The 19,047-nt window shown below is 56.1% G+C and overlaps 2 protein-coding genes across 10 annotated transcripts in view; one reads left to right on the forward strand and one right to left on the reverse strand.

Annotated features, from left to right (window-relative positions):
• The first annotated feature begins 389 nt into the window (after window positions 1–389).
• On the forward strand, window positions 390–4,091 carry HSD3B7 (hydroxy-delta-5-steroid dehydrogenase, 3 beta- and steroid delta-isomerase 7). Of its 4 annotated transcripts, none has more exons than XM_068565472.1 (7): window positions 390–489; window positions 851–1,037; window positions 1,248–1,403; window positions 1,702–1,810; window positions 1,888–1,987; window positions 2,344–2,506; window positions 3,038–4,091. In XM_068565472.1, exons 2-7 carry the CDS (start codon window positions 872–874, stop codon window positions 3,451–3,453), a joined length of 1,110 nt encoding a protein of 369 aa, XP_068421573.1. In that variant the 5' UTR covers window positions 390–489; window positions 851–871; the 3' UTR covers window positions 3,454–4,091. The 4 variants fall into 4 exon arrangements, with proteins under 4 accessions (XP_068421573.1, XP_068421574.1, XP_068421572.1 ...); XM_068565473.1 differs by having other exon boundaries at window positions 866–1,037; XM_068565471.1 differs by having other exon boundaries at window positions 870–1,037.
• Window positions 4,092–4,146: 55 nt separating this feature from the next.
• The window catches only part of STX1B (syntaxin 1B), a 33,546-nt gene continuing 18,645 nt past the window's right edge, over window positions 4,147–19,047 (reverse strand). For 2 of the 6 annotated variants that reach the window (XM_068565480.1, XM_068565475.1), the window contains exons 2-10: window positions 13,919–13,993; window positions 13,621–13,720; window positions 13,458–13,532; window positions 10,873–10,946; window positions 10,359–10,467; window positions 10,092–10,165; window positions 8,053–8,190; window positions 7,841–7,951; window positions 4,149–7,416 (exon numbers count right to left, since the gene is read on the reverse strand). In XM_068565480.1, coding sequence (XP_068421581.1) covers window positions 7,303–7,416; window positions 7,841–7,951; window positions 8,053–8,190; window positions 10,092–10,165; window positions 10,359–10,467; window positions 10,873–10,946; window positions 13,458–13,532; window positions 13,621–13,720; window positions 13,919–13,939 — 816 coding nt within the window. In that variant the 5' untranslated portion in view covers window positions 13,940–13,993 and the 3' untranslated portion in view covers window positions 4,149–7,302. Of the gene's footprint in view, window positions 7,585–7,840; window positions 7,952–8,052; window positions 8,191–10,091; window positions 10,166–10,358; window positions 10,468–10,872; window positions 10,947–13,457; window positions 13,533–13,620; window positions 13,721–13,918; window positions 13,994–19,047 lie in introns of all 6 variants that reach the window. The other 4 variants (XM_068565478.1, XM_068565477.1, XM_068565479.1 and 1 more) reach the window with 4 other exon arrangements.

The following is a 19,047-nucleotide window of genomic DNA, read 5'->3' on the forward strand; positions in this document are numbered from 1 at the left end:
CACTCTGGGCCAGCAGACAGGCTGCGAGAGCCATCCAGAAATCCCCCGCCAAGGCCAGCCAGTGTGGGGCCAAGGTCAGGCCTCCCTTCCCTTCCCAAAACCACAGCTGCTGCTGGGCTTCTGGCCTCCTGGGAAATCCAGCAAGAGGGAAAGGCTGATATCATGCACCGGGAGTGAGGTCACCCTGCCTGCTCCATTCTGTGGCTGAAACCCCTACTCAGCACCCACCCGGCAGGTTCTGGCTCCCCCATCCCCCTTGCCCAAGTTTTGCTGGAACCAGATGCCAGTGCAGCCCGGAGCGGCCACCAGAGGGTGCCCTGTGGGAAGAGTGTGGGGGGCGGAGAGGTGGAGGCTGGGCTGGCCTCTGTTCCTGGAATGGGCCAGGAGGGAGGAGGAGCAAGCGGAAGGGGACGGTGTGTCGCTGGCCCAGGAGACTATAGAAGACGGCCTCCGGTGGCCGGTTTGGGCGGCCTGGGACCGTGGCTGCAGGTAGGCAGTGGTGATGCCAGGGCCCGGGGGTCCCTTCCCCCAGTCCCAGCCCTTTTCGCCTTCCTCTACCCTGCCTCCCCAGCTCCCTGCCAACCACCCTTCGTTTTTTGTCCCAGAACCTCTCCCTCCACCTCAAACCCTGACCCCTTCCTGCACGCCAAGCCCTCCCCCTTATCTTGGTAACTGCAGCTGGCAGGGTCAGAGGGCAGGTAGCCTGGCCACTGCAGCGACAGCTACAGCCTCCAGAAACAGCTCTGGCCCCTGTGTCACTGCTCCAGGCCACTAAGCCAGGGGCCCCTCCTAGGAGTAACGGGGCCGCTGGTGCTGGGGCAGCTGGCGGCTGACAACCCAGGCGCGCCAGTGTCTCTTTCCCCAGCCAGGCATGGCAGACTCTGCACAAGCCCAGAAGCTGGTGTACCTGGTCACAGGTGGCTGTGGCTTCCTGGGGGAACATGTGGTCCGCATGCTGCTGCAGCAGGAACCCCAGCTCCGTGAGCTGCGCATCTTTGACCTACACCTGGGTCCCTGGCTGGAGGAGCTGAAGACAGGTGACTGGTGGGGACGGGGTGGGGGCGGGGGAGGGTGTGGACTCCCTTCCTTGTGGAAAAGATGATGCCTGTTATGTTCTCCAGTGCGAATGGATAGGATGAATGAGTCACACCGGGAAAATGTGGCTCCCAAGGGTGTGGGCCGAACCCAGCAGCTGGCTGACAGCCTCAGCTCTGACATTGCCTCTGGCTGCCCCTACCCACTCCCAGGGCCCGTGCAGGTGACTGCCATCCAGGGGGACGTGACCCAGGCCCACGAGGTGGCAGCAGCTGTGGCCGGAGCCCACGTGGTCATCCACACAGCTGGGCTGGTGGATGTGTTTGGGAAAACCAGTCCTGAGACCATCCATGAGGTCAACGTGCAGGGTGAGATGCTCCTTACCTGTTCTGACAATGTCCTCAATACTCCCTGGCACATGGCCTGATCTTGGCTGTTTGTTTCCTGCCCCCCTCTTTGACCTTGACCTCTGTGATTCTCCTGTGACAATCTGTCCTGTGGACACTTCTGCCCCTGTCATGGCAGGCCGGCCCTCACTGACCTGCTGTGGTTCTCCCTGGGCCTGGGGAAAGAAGGCACGTGTCCTTATCCAGCTTTGGGATGGGGAGGGGAAAGACACAGAGGGGGAGGAAGCTTCAGCTTGGATACACCCCCGCCTTCCCGCAGGCACGAGGAATGTGATTGAGGCTTGTGTGCAGGCCGGAACACGCTTCCTGGTCTACACAAGCAGCATGGAAGTTGTGGGTCCCAACATCAAAGGCCAGCCCTTTTACAGGTGAGCTGACGTTCCCCCAATACTTCAAGGGCCCCATCTCCCCTCAGCATTAAGAATCTTCGCTCTCCCCTGACTAGGGGCAATGAGAATACCCCATACGAAGCAGTACACAGACACCCCTATCCTCGCAGCAAGGCCCTAGCTGAGCAGCTCGTCCTGGAAGCCAATGGGAGGAAGGTGAGACTGGAGAAGATGAGATGTAGGAGACGGGGGCGGAAAGGGCTGCCAGGCAGAGGCAGAGCCAGGGCCTGTGGGCTCCTTCTTTTTTTTTCCCTTTTGGCCGCACTGCACGGCATGCGGGATCTTAGTTCCCCCACCAGGGAATCGAACCCCAGCCCCCTGCGGTGGAAGGGCAGAGTCTTAACCACGGGACCACCAGGGCAGCCCCTGGTTTTTTGTTTGTTCATTTGTTTCTTACTGTGGGCTCCTCTGCATCCTGCCCTGGATTCCTTCCATCTCCAGCTTGAGGAGATCAGGGCAGAGGGCAAACCACCAGGTCCTAGGTCTTAGCAGTGCCTGCCTTTTGCCCCCAGGTCCTCGGGGGGTTGCCCCTCGTGACATGTGCCCTGCGTCCCACCGGTATCTACGGCGAAGGCCACCAGATCATGAGGGACTTCTACCACCAGGGCCTGCGCCTGGGGGGTCGGCTCTTCCGGGCCATTCCAGCCTCTGTGGAGCACGGCCGGGTCTACGTGGGTGAGGCCGGGGCTAGGCGTTGGGGGAGGCTAAAAAAACAGGGCAGGACCCACAGGTTCTGGGGCGAGGGTTTGTTCTGTACTCTGGCTAAAAAAGGATGGTCTGTACATGGGCCAGAGCTGACTCTGATATGTGGGCCTCGTCTGCAGGGGCCACAGAGAAAACAGTGTCCGTGCCAGCTGGGAAGGCTGAGGTCAATACCATGTCATAGGCTGAGGAAAGGGCTGCAGTTTTGTAAGCAGCATCTTCCCAGGAGAGGAGAGGGGGAGCACCTGCCCAGGACTAACAGAAGAAGGAATAGCATCCACATAGGCTGGCCTGGGAGAGTAAATGGCTACAGGGGCCTGGGAGAAAGCAGCCTTCAGCAGGCCCGTAGTTATGTGGGCAGCATCTACGTGGGCCCAAGGACGGGGTGGCTTGTCCACGCCCTGGCCCAGAAGAGAGCAGTATCTACATGGTTGCAAGGGCACTCAAGGACATATCCGCCCCTGGTTCTCTCCTCGGCACCCCCTCTCCCCCCCGTACCCACAGGTAACGTGGCCTGGATGCACGTGCTGGTGGCCCGGGAGCTAGAGCACCGAGCTGCGCTCATGGGTGGCCAGGTGTACTTCTGCTATGACAACTCACCCTACAAGAGCTATGAGGACTTCAACATGGAGTTCCTGGGCCCCTGTGGACTCCGGCTGGTGGGCACCCGCCCACTGTTGCCCTACTGGCTGCTGGTGTTTCTGGCTGCCCTCAATGTCCTGCTGCAGTGGCTGCTGCGGCCGCTGCTGCTCTATGCGCCCCTGCTCAACCCCTACACGCTGGCTATGGCCAACACCACCTTCACCGTCAGCACCGACAAGGCTCGGCGCCATTTTGGCTATGAGCCCCCGTTCTCCTGGGAGGAGAGCCGGACCCGCACCATCCGCTGGGTGCAGGCCATGGAGGGCTCAGCCCAGTGACGGTGGAGCTGGGCCTGGAGGCCAGCATGGCACAGCCATCCAGGTCCAGAGCCCTCAGACCCTGGTGGGGAGGGAAGGCTGCATTCTAGAGCCGGAGGAGGGGTCTGGTGCCAGACTGGCTGTCCTAGAGCTCTCCACGTTGTAATTCATGAGCCTTGAGCCTGTGTCCTAATACCCCTCAGTTCTAGGGCAGGGTTTTGGAGCAAGTGTGTCTTCACTCTCAACCCAGGCCTGACGGCTGGTTGGCGAGGGTCTGATTCCCCTGACGTTCTCAACGGTCCCATCCCATTTCTGGCTTTTCAAGCAGGAAGTGGGTAGAAGTTCCACAGGGCCTCGTGTTGGACCTCGGATATCCAGGTGTGATCCTCAGACCCGGATTCAGAGTGAAGATGCTTTCTGGCCCCTCCCACCACCTTTGTCCCTCCTTGGGGGTCATAGTCCCATTATTTTAAAACATTTATTACCTTTGGACATTTATCTTTTAATTCTCTTCAACGAAGGCTGAGGAAATCTGTGTATTTTCACCTCTTGCCACCCCTCTACCCAAATCAGTTCCTGCAACACTGTTTGATCTCTGCCTGAGGATGCCCCAGTAATGCTGTACCAGTCCAAGCCCTGGATTAAAACTCCTTCTCCAAGCCCGTGTCCATCCACCTGTCCAGCTCCCACACCCGCCTCCCACCATGCCTCCCACTCCCCACGGCGCCCGTCCCGTGTGGGGACAGAAGGAAGTGAGCACACAGCACGCCCGCTGTTGGATTGGTTGCTATTTCTCCCGTCCCACGGGGCCCGACCCGGCCCGGGGTGGGGGTGAGGGGCTCTGCGGACAGGACATGCAGGGCTGGGAGGGGGGCAGAATTTTCCTGTGTTTTATCCATTTGCAACTTGGTCACCAATAGAGAGAAATGGGACTCTGAGGGCTAACAGGAGAGGGTGGCCTGGCTCTGGGCCCACAGCCAGGCCCCAGGAGTCCTGTTCCCTCTGGGGAGGAGAGGGAAAGAGCTCTAGAAACCAAAGGAGAAACAGAAGGGGCAGGGGCTCATGTCAGCAAACACGGCTATATCACGTGACACGCCAGCGACACACAGAAACACGCCAACGCACACGGCTGCACAGCAGGCAGGGGGCGGGTGGGGGAGGAGGGAGCCGGGGGCCACCCATCTCGTCCTCTGTGGGGCAGGCTGGGGGTGGGGCAGGGTGAATGCATAGAACACATCATGTACGCACGCTCGAGGCGTGGCAAGAGCGTGCATCAACCCACAGGCACATGGGACGGACACGCAGTGTGCTTCGTGAGAGGCAGGGGGAGGGAGAAAGGGGGAGGGGAAGCAGCGAGCCCTGGCCAGGTCCGGGACCACCCACGGGGCACACAGGGGCTTGATGGTTGTAGGTGCTTGGCGGGCGGGCAGCACACACTTGTCTGAGAACATGCAAAAGACACCAGCCCCCAGACAACATTCCAGGACACATACAGACACGGCAGCCAACAAGCAAACACATCATGTGATGTGTGGGACTTAGAGAACCTGGGGCAGAACAGACCCTCAGGGATGCTCTGGTCCATCTGAGGCCCGGAGATGGGCAGCTACGGGCCTAACACCAGTCAAGGAGGCAGTTGCATCACTCCAGCCATGGCTCCACCCTTCTCCTTGTGGCCCCAAGGCTGTGGGAATTCCAGAAACACCTGGTATGAAAGGGTACCCTGGCTGGACGGCAGGAAGGAAAAAGGATGGGGTGGTGGGGTGCTGGGGCCTGCTCTGACGTCCCCAAAGAAGCCTGAGTGGGAGCAGGAGGGCTGCAGTCAGATACGGGGGGGCAAACTTCCTGTCCTGACAAAGGGCACTGTGGGAATGGACAGCCCACCTTGGGGGTTACATATATATATTGGCCACACACAGGCAGGGCCCAGCCAGGTAGGGAAGAGGCTGGCTATCTGAGCTGGGGTGGGAGTGGGGTACTATGTTCCAGAAGGTCACATCTGCACTGTCTCTCTCTCACACAGACACGCTTCACATGAAGAGGGACTCCAGGAAACGATCTGCACACACACCAAAGTCCTCCACCCTGTGCACACGGATGTCGGACCCCAAGGCAGGGCGCATTCCTGTACTTGTGTGTTCAATCCTGTATATGTGGGGCCATGTTCCTGGGCCAGTGGAGTGGGAGGCTTCTAACACTGTCCTTTGCCCACATACCTCCCACCTGCCACCCAACACACAAACCCACGCATGCATATGTTGTCTACGTCGCAAGGGAGGAGTCGGCCGCTTCCTCACCATCAGAAACTCAGGACCGTGTCCCACCCTCAGTCTCAGCCTGCAGGGGAACAGCTATTGGTGACATTTCAGCAGGAGATGTGTCCAGGGCATGGGCCCCAGGACTTAGCCCACTCCAGTACGTCTGAAATAAACAGTTCCCTAAATCCAAGGTTCCTGAGGCAAAGGCCAGAGCATCAGATGGGGCGGTGGGGACCATCGCTGGCCTCTCTCAGTTCTGAGGTTAGTGCTCAAGAATGTTCTCATTTCTGAGAGCCTGGGGCAGCCCTTGACATTCCCGTGATCAGTAATGTTTCCCATCAATAGCCCATCTGGGAGGCATTCATGTGCAAACGAGTGCCCGCCTGAACAGGCACCGTGCCAGCGTCAGCGTACGCCAGGCTCCTGTGTGCATGTGTGTGCCTGGGTGTGGCCTCATCTGCCGTGGCGGGTGGGAGCACACTGAGGTGTCCCAGCTTCCACACGTGCAGGCTTATTTGACCGAGAAAGATAAGCATGTGGGCATGTATGCACAGGGGATCCGACCACGCAGGGCAGGAAGCTGCAGTTGCATGATGTTGATGTAGCAGTGTGTGGCCACATCAGATAGCGGCCAGCAGCTCTGGGGAGAAAGGGAGGAGGCAAATAATCTGGATAGACAAACCTGGATGGGGCACAGGTCCTTGAAGGTAAACGTGTGTGTGTATAATACACAGGAGGGTAAAAACACACTACGCAGAAATCCTCTACACACACACACACACACTCACGCAGGTGTACTCTAGATAGCGTAGAAATATAGATTTCTGTGCCCACCCAAAACAGGTGTCCAGTGCAAAATGTGGAGGGCTCTGTCTCAGGAGAAGACCTACTGACACTTCAGGCACATCCTAGACACACACACACACACACACACACACACAAACACGTCCCTCACATCCCCTGTTGGGGGAAATGCACATGGATATACAGGCCGAGCTAGGTTATTGACACGTGCATGCTTCCACTCGCCTCGAGTGAACTCCACACACACACACATGTTCCCCAGGACATGTCAGTCCCAGGGTGACTAAGCCAGGAGGGTTTGCTCAACATCACGCTGGGGTGTCTGCCATGGCCTGTGTGTGTATTGTGCCTGGATCCTCTGGGAATGTTAGTGTGAGCCTCTGTACACTCACAACCTGCCCCATCTGTAGCAGACATGGGGGAGGGGGGTGTCAGTGGAGGAGGGGCTGTTACATTGGATTTGAACACTCAAACACAAAATTCCATGTACGCAAACTGTGTGTCCACGGATCTGTGGCGCCACACACACACACACACACACACACACACACACCCCTATTCACAGAAGACAGAAGAGTGGGGCTTGATGGCTGCTGTGTCACACCCGGCCACAGTCTACACAACAACCCAGGGGAAGGGGGAAAGCTCAGACAACACACAGACTTGAGGTGGGGGGCAAAAAGGGCGATTTGGTGCTTCTACACACATCTACACACATACACACACACACACACGCTGGGGTGTCCACACGTCTTGAGCATGTGCCGGCGGCATGCATGTTGGTGTGCACGTGTAATCACGCCTGCTGCTATCTACGTGCGGGGGCAGGGGGTGGTCCATGGCGGGGGGAGGTCCAGGGACTCCAGGGTCTGACGGGCGGTAAAGGTTGCGGGTGCTGCCCGGGTCTGTCTTGAGGGTGAGCCTGGAGCAGGGGATGGAGTGAAGGGGTGGTGGGGGTATTGCTCCCGATGTGGTGGGGAAGGGTCTGGGAGGGATAGGGGTGGGGGGCCTACAAGCCCAGCGTCCCCCCAATGGATGACGCCAAGACCACCCCCAGCACCACACAGCAAATGATGATCATGATTTTCTTCTGTAGGCAGGAAGGGCGATAGGGAGGGAGGAGACGGAGAGACAGAGAGGTAAAGAGACAGACAAACCGACAGACAGATGGGGAGGAGGATGTGAGGAAAAAGAAGAGGGGAGAGAAAACAGAAAAAGGAAGAGGTCAGAACCAGAGATAAGGCCTCTCGCGGGATTTCATCACTCACCTCGACCCTGGCCTGAGCCCAGCCCCGCCCGCTCGGCTCCAGCCCACCTACTCCGCAGGCCCGCCTGCCCCGGCTCACCCTCCGGGCCTTGCTCTGATATTTCACAGCTTTCTTGGTGTCAGACACGGCTCGCTCCACGTAGTCCACGGAATGTTCCACGTTGTACTCAATGCGGTCAATCATTTCGCCCTGCGGAGGACACACGCATAGGACGGGGTGGAAGCTGGGCTGGAAGAGGGGATCCCGGGGACCTGGGTGAGGTTCCCCGAGGGCTGTGGCAGAGGCAGTACCTGGCTCTCCACGAGCATGGCCATGTCCACAAACATGTCGTGCAGCTCACGGATGCTGGTTTCCAGTTTGATGATCTCGTTGTGCCTCGTCTCGATTTCGTTCAGCGCCTGCTTTGTCATCTGTGAGTCCATTTTGATCTAGGGTGAAAGGGGAGGGGCGGGGGGAAGAGCGAGGAGAGCTACAGACCACCCTTCACTCCCAGAAGAGCTTGGGTTCTGCAGCCAGAGCATCTGGGTTCGAACCTGGCTGGCATTTACTAGCTGTAACCATGGGCAAATTGTTTAACCTCTTCAGGCCTCAGTTTCCCCACCTAGAAAATGCGGATACTTCACACCTCACAAGGTTGTGTGAAGATTAAGTGAATGATTATGTGTGTATCAATTAGAATAGTACCTGGCACACAGGAAGCACTAAAGAGACATTTGTTAAATTACAAGAAGGAAAACTTGCCCTGAGCCCGCCATCTCAGCCCAGGGCTGTCTCTATCACACACACCAGGGAGGCCCTGGGAAGGGAGACGGGGTCCTGGACCCCTATCAGGATTGGGGGTCACCATCTGGTCAAAGGCAGACAGGATAATGGAAGGGGGCACAGCAGAGAGTGGCAAGCAGAAAAGGAGGCCCAGATGAGAAGGCAGTGTGCCCTGGAGCCCCCATGATACGGGCCGGGGGAGAAATAATAAGGAAATGCTCTGCAGCCCTCAAGAGTCAGTGGGAGAGAGACTCTAACCCACAGTCAGATATACCTCCTCCCCACGGAAGCCAGACCACTCACTTTCCAAACCACTCACTGTTTAGACCACATCCAGCCACTCTTCTGCTCTAAAGCCCTCCAAGGCTCCCCCGCATCCACAGGCTACACACCTTTACCTTAGCAGTCAAGGCCCCATCTCCCTTTCTGTCCTCATCTCCCTAAATCCTAAGAGCCCAAATCATCCAATGGCTCTTTGGCAAGTGGTCCACTCTCCCTGTTTTTGCTCAGTCTGTCCCCTTTGTCTGGAATGTCCTTTACCCACCTCCCCGTGTCCAAATGCTCCCTGTCTCTTAAGGCACACAACTCAATGCCACCTCCCCCAGGAAGCCTTTCCCGACCCTAGACGTTAACTACTACCTTAGGGCCTGTCTGCATCTTGTTCAGCCCTCAGGCAAGGTACCGACCACCCTGCATTGTAATGATGGTGGGTTAACAGGCAGGGATCAGCTCTATGCCCTTAGAACCACTCACCAGGTTTCCCTCCACTCTCAGACAGACTGACAGCCTGGGCAGAGCTGTTTGGGAGGGCTCCAGGCTAACTGGCCCATTATAAATTTGCTCAAAGCTAATTTAACAAAGATCAATTCTCTAAATAACAATTTGCTGAAAACTGCTAGACAGTCACTGAACGTACTTTAATGCTGGTCTAGAAACCTAAACCAGAGTCATTTTGCCACCAGAAGCAGAAAGGGAGACAGAACCTGTCAGCCAGGGCAGAAGTCAAGAAAGAGAAAGAAGAACTACAGTTGGGGAAAGCCCATCTCTTTCACATATAAGATGACAAGCGCAGGGCAGTGTGCAAAACTTCAGCAAAACTAAAACTGATTATTTAGAAAACCTTCAAAATGTAGGCAAATTAGTCACTTGGTGAAATGACCCGCATCACTAGGGAGAAGTGTATCTTAGCACTGAAGAGTCCTGACTGCAGATTCAGATCCTTGCTCTGCCTGTAGCTGTGTGACCTCGGCAAGTCATTTAACCTTTTTGGATCAGATTACCTCATCTGTGAAACACGACTCCCTCAGAGGCTTGTGGTGAGGATTAAATGAGTTTAGTAGGTAAATGTAAATACGTTCAGTGCTTAGAAGGGTGCCTGGCACCTTACTGTTTGCCATTTTTATGAGGGTACTTCCTGCTCTGCCCCCATGGAATTCCCCAGTTCCAGGTTCAGACTTCCCGATGTTTGTTATTTCAGGGCGGACTTAGGACCTTGAGTTCAGCCTACGCTTGGGGAGGAAAGGCGAATGCTTTCCAAAAACAGACCCCACCCCCACGCGGGGCTCACATCGTCAGTGAAGATGGCCAACTTCCCACTCTCCAGCATGTCTTCCAGTTCTTCGTTGGTCGTGGTCCTTCCAGCTGTGGGGAGAAAGGACTCCCTGCTCAGGGACTGGGCCAGCCTGGACACCTAAGGTGGTGGGATGTGGCAGGGACCCGGGAGCCCACCCTCCCATCCGGCCTCAGGCCACGAGTCCCCTCCACGGAGGGGAAGGGCCTGGAAGGAGTATGGGACAGGTCTGGGGAGTTTGCGGGGGAGAGATGTCACACGCACTGATCTCCAGCTGCCTCTGGATCCGGTCCTTGCAGCGGTCCCGGTACTTGGACTGGGTCGCGTTATATTCAGTCATTACCTCCACGAACTTCCGGGAGAGTGTGGAGTGCTGCGGTGCGGGGTACAGACACATCAGGAGGCAGGGAGCAGAGACCGTGGAGGGATGGAGTGGGCGGGAGGGGCTGAGTTAGCCTACGGCCCCTTCTTCAGCTCGTGCCACGATCCCAAGCCCTCGCAAGTGTGCAGTCCCGTACCCCAGCACCCCCATCCTACGCCCAAGCCAGCCAAGGCCGGGCTAGGGCTCTGGGATGTAGCCGGGTTCCGACCTCCGCTGTAGTCCCGCCCCAAGCCCCGCCCCTGCCCAGGCTCCCCCTTGGCCACGCCCCACGCTAGTGCCTGCTCTGGCCCGCCCACGCCCAACAGGCAGGGCTCCAGCCTGGGCCCCTCCCCTGTCCGGTCCAGTGCGGTTTGGTCCCGGCCCCGACCCTGACCGTGCCTGGCCGCTGCCTCCTACCTGGGTCTTGCGGATGCGCAGGTCCGCAGAGGAACGATTCAGCCCCTCCTCCTGTTCAATGCTTTGCTCGATCGCTGCGGGAGAGAGGACGCAGTGACGGGAGGGCGGGAGACCCGGCGCATGTGGGGCGGGGGTCTGGGACATATGAAGGGTGGACACCCCGAGGCAGGCCCCCCAGGCCCGTGAACGGATGTCATACCCAGGCGAGGGCAGACAGTAAAGACTCTAGGGTGGGGAGGCAGGAGGCCAGCGAATAAAGGGACCAATGTTTGAGGGGGTCTGGAAGCCAGGTAGGAGGGGACATTGAGGGTCAGTCGGTCACCAGACAGAAGGGGGCTATTTGTTCTGGTGGAAGGATTGTGTCTTGGAAAGTCCCACAGCTGTAACTCCTGCCCAGCCCCGCAGTCCACATCCCCTGTATGGGGGGCGGGAGAACTCTGCTTTTTGCAGCCTCAGAAAAAGGTCAGGAACCCACCCTGGGAATTTTCTGGTTGAGGGCAAGCACTTTCAAGTGGGTCAGGTTCTAGTGGCCGCCTTTTCCTTGGAAAATTCTAGGGTAAGTGGATGGATGTTCCAACAGAGAAAACAGCTCCCCCCCCTGCCTTACAAAGTGATCCCTGTCCCAGGAATCCCCACTTCTAAAGGATGTTCTGGAAAAGCACACAGATTAACTGGGATTACTGCTTCTAGAACATGCACTCCCCACACTTATTCAGATTTTCTAAAAAAGAGCTTGAGGGTAAGATCTACTGTGCTCGGAAAATGCAGCAGGGATGAATCACCAGGCCCTCTCAGACCTGGAAGAGCCTCCAGGCCACTCCCAAGAACATTGCTTCTCCGTTCCTGGCAGCGGTGGAGGTACGGTGCTGGATGGCACCCCAACGCTCCCCCGCCAGCGATGGCGGGCCAGTGAGTGAGTGACAGCTCTGGCCCAGCTATTATGGGAAAAGTCCAGAAACACACACCCAGGAATGTCGGAATCTCTGGCCCAGACGGGGACCCTGTTGTCAGACTTGGGGCTGGGGCCAAGCCCAGGAGGAAGGGATCTTTTACAGGGTCTTATTGACTTCTTACAGTAATCCTGGGAGTTCAGTGATAGCAGTCCAGGTTTCAGACTAGAAACTGAGGTTGAAATAGAGAAAACAACTCATTCAAGGTCACACACAATGCCGGAGCTCATGCCACCACAGAGCTGGAGAAAGATGGAGAAGAAGATGATCTCTCTTTTTCTGGAGCTCTGGAGGGTCAGCTTCTCTAAGCCTCTGCCACTTTTCCTAGCTTCTTTCTTGGTCTATTCCTGAACTCCTAAACCATACAGCCCTCCTCATGGTCTTATAAAGACTGTTCATGTCAGAGCTCAATGGGCTCAAAGAAATTGCTGAGCCCAGGGATTTTTAAACTTGTGTCCCGCAGAACCCTGCTTCTGAGAAGGAACCTCAGAGGGGTCTGTTGCTGGGAGTGATGAGGAGGCTAGGCAGGTAGGGCTCTGGGTCTCCCAACCCCAGGTCAGCCAGAACAGCCTGACGTTTATGTGTTGTATGTATTGGAATTTGGGGTAAGATTTCACTTAGGAAAAAAAGATTTTGCTACCAAAAAACAAAAACAAACAACAACAACAACAAAAACATCTAGCTTTGAAATTGCTTTAGTAGTTCTTACTGTACTGATGAGGAACTGAGGGTAGGGTATTGTCCAGAATGAGCTGGTGATGCAAGTGGGCTCCCTCTGTCTGGATTTGCAATCAGTGTGCTCCCAGTTTGGATCATTTTGCTTTCTAGCACGCTCTCCTGAGTGCAAAGGGCTTACAGATCAGCACTGGAGGCTCACATATGGCCTCCCGTTGAGTCCAGGAGGGCACGGAGTCCCTGTCCTCATCTCTCTGGACCAAGGTCATTGTGCTCAGGGCCAGGCATCTGACATGACTCCTTTCCCCCAAAGCCCAGCAATGTGCCTCAAGGTGCTCGGCAAATGTTTTTTGATGCTGAATTACCATGAGCATACAAATTAGCATCACGGTAACACTGCTATTCCCCTGGCACCAGCAGACAAGGAGGTTCCCAACCCACAGTGATTTGGGGGAAGGTGGTTATTACCAGCACCCAAGTCCTTAAATTAGAGTGAATACATGAGCATTTGGCAAGTCCCTCCTGAAAGTTTGCCAGCCCCTGATGTCAGCCGCACAGTCCAATCTGTCCTGAGCTAAGGATACCAATTCAGAAGCATTTGCTGAGCCCACCTACTGGGTGCTTAGCGCTATGTCCGGCAACTGTTCTGGAGAAATGAGGCCTTCATGAAACTAAAACCACCTGGAAGACTGTATTTTCCTGGTGGACCTTCCTGCTGATGGAAGCAGCAGAGCTCAGATGCAATTTGGACAGAAAGCCTCCTCTCTCTCATTTCCCTGTCATATCTGTATCTTTCTCCAAGGCATCTGGAGCAAGTTGGGAAATCTCGGGTTTTATGCTTTCTCAGTGTTCAGGAATCTGGCTCCTGGAAGTCTGTAGACATTCCTCATAGAGAGGCCTGTTTAGTCCAACGGAGGGCAGAGTTTTTTTCCTCCTTAGGCAGGGGATGGCATTCCTCACCTTTCAACTTGGATCGAACCTTGTTGGCCGTCTTCTTGATGTCTGCAGTGAGGTCCTCCAGCTCCTGTTTGGTCTCTGAGGGGAGGGGAGGGGCGGGTGAGATGTCTGGGTGGGACCCCAGACTCCTGCCCGCAGCCCCCAGCCACCCAGCAGCAGCACTTACTCTCATCCGGGTTGGGGGCGGCCAGGATGGCACTATGCTGTTTTTTCACTTGTTCCACATCCTCTGACAGCTTCTCAATGCAGCCCCGGATCTCTTCCACCTGGGGCAGCAAATCGGCTATACCCAGCCAAGTCGTCGGGCCAGACAAAGGGATTCAGGGGGCTCAGTCAGGGTTCAGGGAAACGGGCCAGACCCAGAGGGGTTGGTAAAAGGCCAAGGGGATGGAGAAGTAGAGAGCAGGGTGGGGGCCGGGGGCCGGGGAGAAGGAAGTTGTTGGCTGGGGACCAGGTTCTGTTACCTGTTCAAAGAACTCATCCATGAAGTGGTCCCGGTCCACATGGACCACCTCCTCCTCATCATCGCTGTCTTTCGCCTGGGAGGCAAAGAAAGGCAGTCTGTGCGCAATCCCGATGCTGCCAGCTCTGGGCTCAGAGCGGGGGTCCTGGGAAGGGTCACATACAGGGGGCCAGGGCACCAAGCAGTCACAACGAATACTGGGTGTCTTGTGGCACAGAGTCCCGGAGGCCGGGTACCTGACAGCCCAAAGGACACCTTGGAGGGAATTAGCCAAAGGCACCGTTTCAGGAGTAGAAGTGGTCCTGTGAGTGCAGTCACCCTGGAGGCGGGTGGAGCTCTGGACAGATGCTTTAACCAACCAGTATGGAAGTATTTCGATATTGTAACAACCAGCTAAATGTCAGCCTTGCAGTAATTGGCTCTGGGCTGCGAGAAGGGGTCTGGAATAGCGTCCCAGGAGCCTGACTCCCCCTCCACCATCCCCCCAGCCGCTCCTGCCAGGCTTCAATTTGCTCCCTCTTCTTCCCCTCCAGCCTCCAACACGACCAGCCACGTCCCCTATGCAAGGTCACTTCACTGCCAGCGGCAGGCACCAAGTTAAGCAAGCAGTCGGCCAGGGGAGGGCTGGATGAGAGACACAGCACCCCGACCTCCCTCCTCCCACCCACTCTCTTCCCCTCCCCCCACTCTCCTCCATGTATTCACTTGCTTTCATCCAGCCTCTTCCAACTTCACACCCACCTACTCTCACTTGCTTGGATTTCCCAGTTGCAACCTGCAGCTGCTCAGCCCTCCACCCCCAGGGCTCAGAGACACAAGGGATTTACCCACCCACATCGCCACTGCCGCCACCAGACAGGCCAGTGACATAGACAGAAGGGCTGACACACAAAGCACACAGAAATAGGCCCACTGACACCCACACAGACCCACAGCAAAGCTGCCTGCCGACACATGTGGACACACAGACGTGCAGCGGTCCCTCTGCCCCCAGGGACATTCGGGAGGGCCCTCTGGGGCTCTTCTCCCAGCCTCTCTGAGCATCCAGTCTGCACACTCACTCAGAGCTGGGAAGGAGGAAGGGGGGTTAGGAAGGGGTCCCCAGTGCTCCAAACTCCAGTCTCAAGACTCTGCTCGAGACAGAAGTCTGAGGGCAAAAGCTGAGCCCATCAAGCTTAATTACATCTGGGGCCCTAATCAGCCTCCATGGAAATTTAAAACAGTTCACCCTGATTTCTAGAAAAAACCGAGCCAAAACTCAGACAGAATCTCATGACCAGAGCCTGAATGAAATCAAGATAGGATCCACACAGCGTCTAGCGGGGGGTATTGCCATTTGGGATCTAAAGAGAAGAGCGTGCACAGGGCCTCGACAGGGTCCGAGCAGATCGCAGACAGGACCCGACAGAAACCAGACAGCTCAGACCGGACCAGACTCTGTGCAGACAGATCGCAGGCAGCTCAGATCGAACCTAGACAGAGCCAGATGGGACCTAGATGTGATCTAGACAGCCAAGTGAACTTGGAATCAGAGGGGCCCGACAGCACCCCGAGGAACCGTGAGCACAGAGACGTCCAGCTGGACCCTCTCGAAGGTACCCCAGCTTCCCACCCAAGCTCAGATGGTCCCCAGGGATCCTCCCCTCACCATGTTGGGGAATGCCTTCAGCACTTCCATTTAAGCTCCAAATATCTCCCAGGAAAGGGAGGCTCTTCTTTCTCTGCCCACCAGTAAGACATGCCAGGCTGCAAGGAAGAGCCCAGACAGGAAGCCAGCTGTTCTAGCCTCCATTTGAGCTGCCCCCAGAAGGAGGGGCGGTACCAGGTGGGGCTTGGGGACCCTGATGGGACCTCTGGCTTCTGGAACCACACCAATAGACCTTGGCTCCATGAGGCTCTGGGACGCTCGGCTCATCTCTGAGGACCCACCGGCCTCCCATGTGCCTCACGAGGTTCCCCTTCCCCTAGAGCCAACCTGCAGCTGCTCAGCCCTCCACCCCCCAGGGCTCAGAGACACACAAGGGATTTACCCACCCACACCGCCACCACCGCCTCTGTCCCTTCTCTGCCTTCAAGCACTTGGCCCTCAGCTTGGCTGCCCACAGGTCATGAGGCCTCTCGCTGGCCCAGGTATCTGGGAATTTTCCTGTTCTCTCTTTCCCCTCCCCAGGCTGACTTTAGACTTCCTCAAGCCTCATTTCTCTCCCTCTCTCCTTTGGTTCCCAGGGCCAGATCCCTGATTCTGCCCTGGGGCATCCCTGGCTGCCTGTTTACTTGCCCTTGAGAGAGGAGGAAAGGTAGAGTGCCCAAGGATGACTTAGTTGGTGTAATAACTACAGACAGCTGACAGCTAAAATCCTCTCCAGTTGACAGACACTTTTACATCTATAATCTCTTCTGATCCTCACTACCACAGCCCTCGAGAAAAGCTGTCCCCATTTCACAGACGAGGGGAACGGGAGGTCTGAGGGGGAAGAGGAAATGGACTTGCTCAAGGGCACCCAGGCTGAAAGGGGCCAGGAAATCAAAGACATCTAAGACATGCCTCCTCCCATAGCCCCTCCTTTCTTTCTTTCTTTTTTTTTTTTTTCTTTTTGGCCTCGCTGTGCAGCATGTGGGATCTTAGTTCCCTGACCAGGGACAAACCTGTGCCCCCTGCATTGGGAGCGTGGAGTCTTAACCACTGGACCACCAGGGAAGTCCCTCCCATAGCCCCTTCTGAGGCTTGAGACCAGGCTGCCTCCTACTGGCCACTCTGCCACCAGAGATTTCCCTTCTCAGGTCCCCTCCTGACAAGGCACAATCTGGGCGAGGCTCTGCGCCCCGAAAACCTAGCAAAATACTAGCGTGTGATAGCACCTTTGGCCTAGGTCTTGCATTCTTGTTATCTCATTTAATCTTCATTAAAACTCTGTAAGGACCATTGGTCAACATAACTATAATTGTGGAAAACATTTACACAGCATTTGATGACGTGCTGGGCACCATTGTAAAGCATACTGTGTTTATTTATCCATTTCATTCTTACAATAGCTGCCTTCTATAGATAGGGAAACTGAGTCACAGAGAGGCTAACCAGCTTGCCCAGGTCAGCAGCTGGAAGGCCACACGCCTTCTTCCCTCTGAGTTTCAGTCTCTGCATTTGCTGAATGGCGAGAAAGTCCTCCCTAAATGGTGGGCAGAAGGAGCCAGAGAGACGAGGCAGTAAAAATGCCTGATGCTGCCTGAGAGAATAAGTGCTCAGGGAGGCTTGGCTGTTACCCACTGCCTCTCCCATGTTACAGATGAGGAAACAGGCTCAGAGAGGTTGCCTGACCCTGCCTAAGCCTTCACAGGAAGTAAGGCCAGAGGTGGGACCTGAATTGTCCTGGTGCTAAATCTCAGGCTCTTTCCCTTCTGTCTCTCTATTCCTTCCTGGCCCCTAAAGAGTCTGCTCTGCTGTGCCCTCAGTACCACTGAACTCCTGTGGCTGGGACAGAATACCAGTAAGATGTGCCAGGCTGCAAGGAAGAGCCCAGACAGGAAGCCAGCTGTTCTAGCCTCCATTTGACTTGCTGTGTGACTGTCAGACCCTCTCTGGGCCCCGGCTTATCTGTGAAGTGGGCGGGCCCTCCCTGCTCTGAGGTGTGTGTATTTCATAATGAACACGGCTTCCATTTCTGGAAGAAGCTGGCCAGCCTAAAAGAAAACAGGCTGAGGGCAAATGAGACTACCTCAGAAAAGATGACCAAATGTGCTCCCATCCACTTTATGGACAATTCAAGCCTCAGTTTCCTCCTGTGCGAAATGAAGAAAGTAAGAATCATATATACCCGACAAGTAGGTAGCAATTACCATGCGTCAGGCTCTGTTACAAGTGCTTTGCATTTCTCATTTAATCCTTACAGCCACTCACTCCATGAAGTAGATACTCTTCTTATTCCCCTCTGATGGATGAGGCAGAGAGAGATTGAGTAATTTGCCTACGATCATACAGTTGGTGGGGTGCTGACACGATGGTGCTGGATTGGAACCCAGGCACGCTGCTCTTTACGGCTTGCCAGCTCCTCGAGCGCTCAGGAGGATGAAATGGGAGACCGTGGAGGCCCTGGGCACCTTCTGGAACTGCCCTGGGGAGAGGGGGCATCAGATTCAAGCCTCTAGCTTCAGTCCTTCCCCATCAGAGACACCGGAGGTCTTCATAGGAGTGTCAGTGGCGGGGAGACAACATAGACAGATGCGTGGATGGAGGGAGCGGGACAACGTGAGCCAGGAAATCAACAGAGACAAACGAGAGGGTGACTAAAACAGAGGTGGAAAGAGACTGGAATTGGGTGATAGAAAAGTCAGAGAGTGGGGACTTCCCTGGCGGTCCAGTGGTTGGGAATCCATGCTTCCAATGCAGGGGCTGCGGGTTTGATCCCTGGTAGGGGAACTAAGATCCCAGCATGCCGCGTGGTGCGGTCAAAAAAAAAAAAAGGAAAGTCACAGGGCTTCCCTGGTGGCGCAGTGGTTGAGAGTCTGCCTGCCAATGCAGGGGACACGGGTTCGAGCCCTGGTCTGGGAGGATCCCACATGCCGCGGAGCAACTGGGCCCGTGAGCCACAACTACTGAGCCTGCACGTCTGGAGCTTGTGCTCCGCAACAAGAGAGGCCGCGACAGTGAGAGGCCCCCGCACCGCGATGAAGAGTGGCCCCCGCTTGCCGCAACTAGAGAAAGCCCTCGCACAGAAACTAAGACCCAACACAGCCAAAAAATAAATAAACAAATAAATAAATAAAATTTTAAAAAAAAGTCACAGAATATATGTGTGTGTGTGTGCGTGTGTGTATGTGTGTGTGTGCGCGCGCGTGTATGTGTGTGTGTGTGCGCGCGCGCGTGTATGTGTATGTGTGTGTGTAACACACATGCATGCCCACGCAGACAACACACACGTGCTCACACCTGCTTCTCAGGGGCATGAGCATCCTTTGATCTAGAGGCAGCAGCCTCTCTCCACCGCACCCCCTGCTTCTGTCCATCTGTCTCCCTGACCCAGGCCTCTGCTCGCTCCCAGCATCCAGCCCAGTCCTCCCACCCCAACCTCTCTCCTCCGCCTTCCCTGCCTTCCCCGACCGACTCCCTTCCTCACCCTCCCTCTGCCCCACTGA

This window comes from Eschrichtius robustus, chromosome 16 (genome assembly GCF_028021215.1).
Source record: "Eschrichtius robustus isolate mEscRob2 chromosome 16, mEscRob2.pri, whole genome shotgun sequence".
Taxonomy (NCBI): Eukaryota; Metazoa; Chordata; class Mammalia; order Artiodactyla; family Eschrichtiidae; genus Eschrichtius; species Eschrichtius robustus.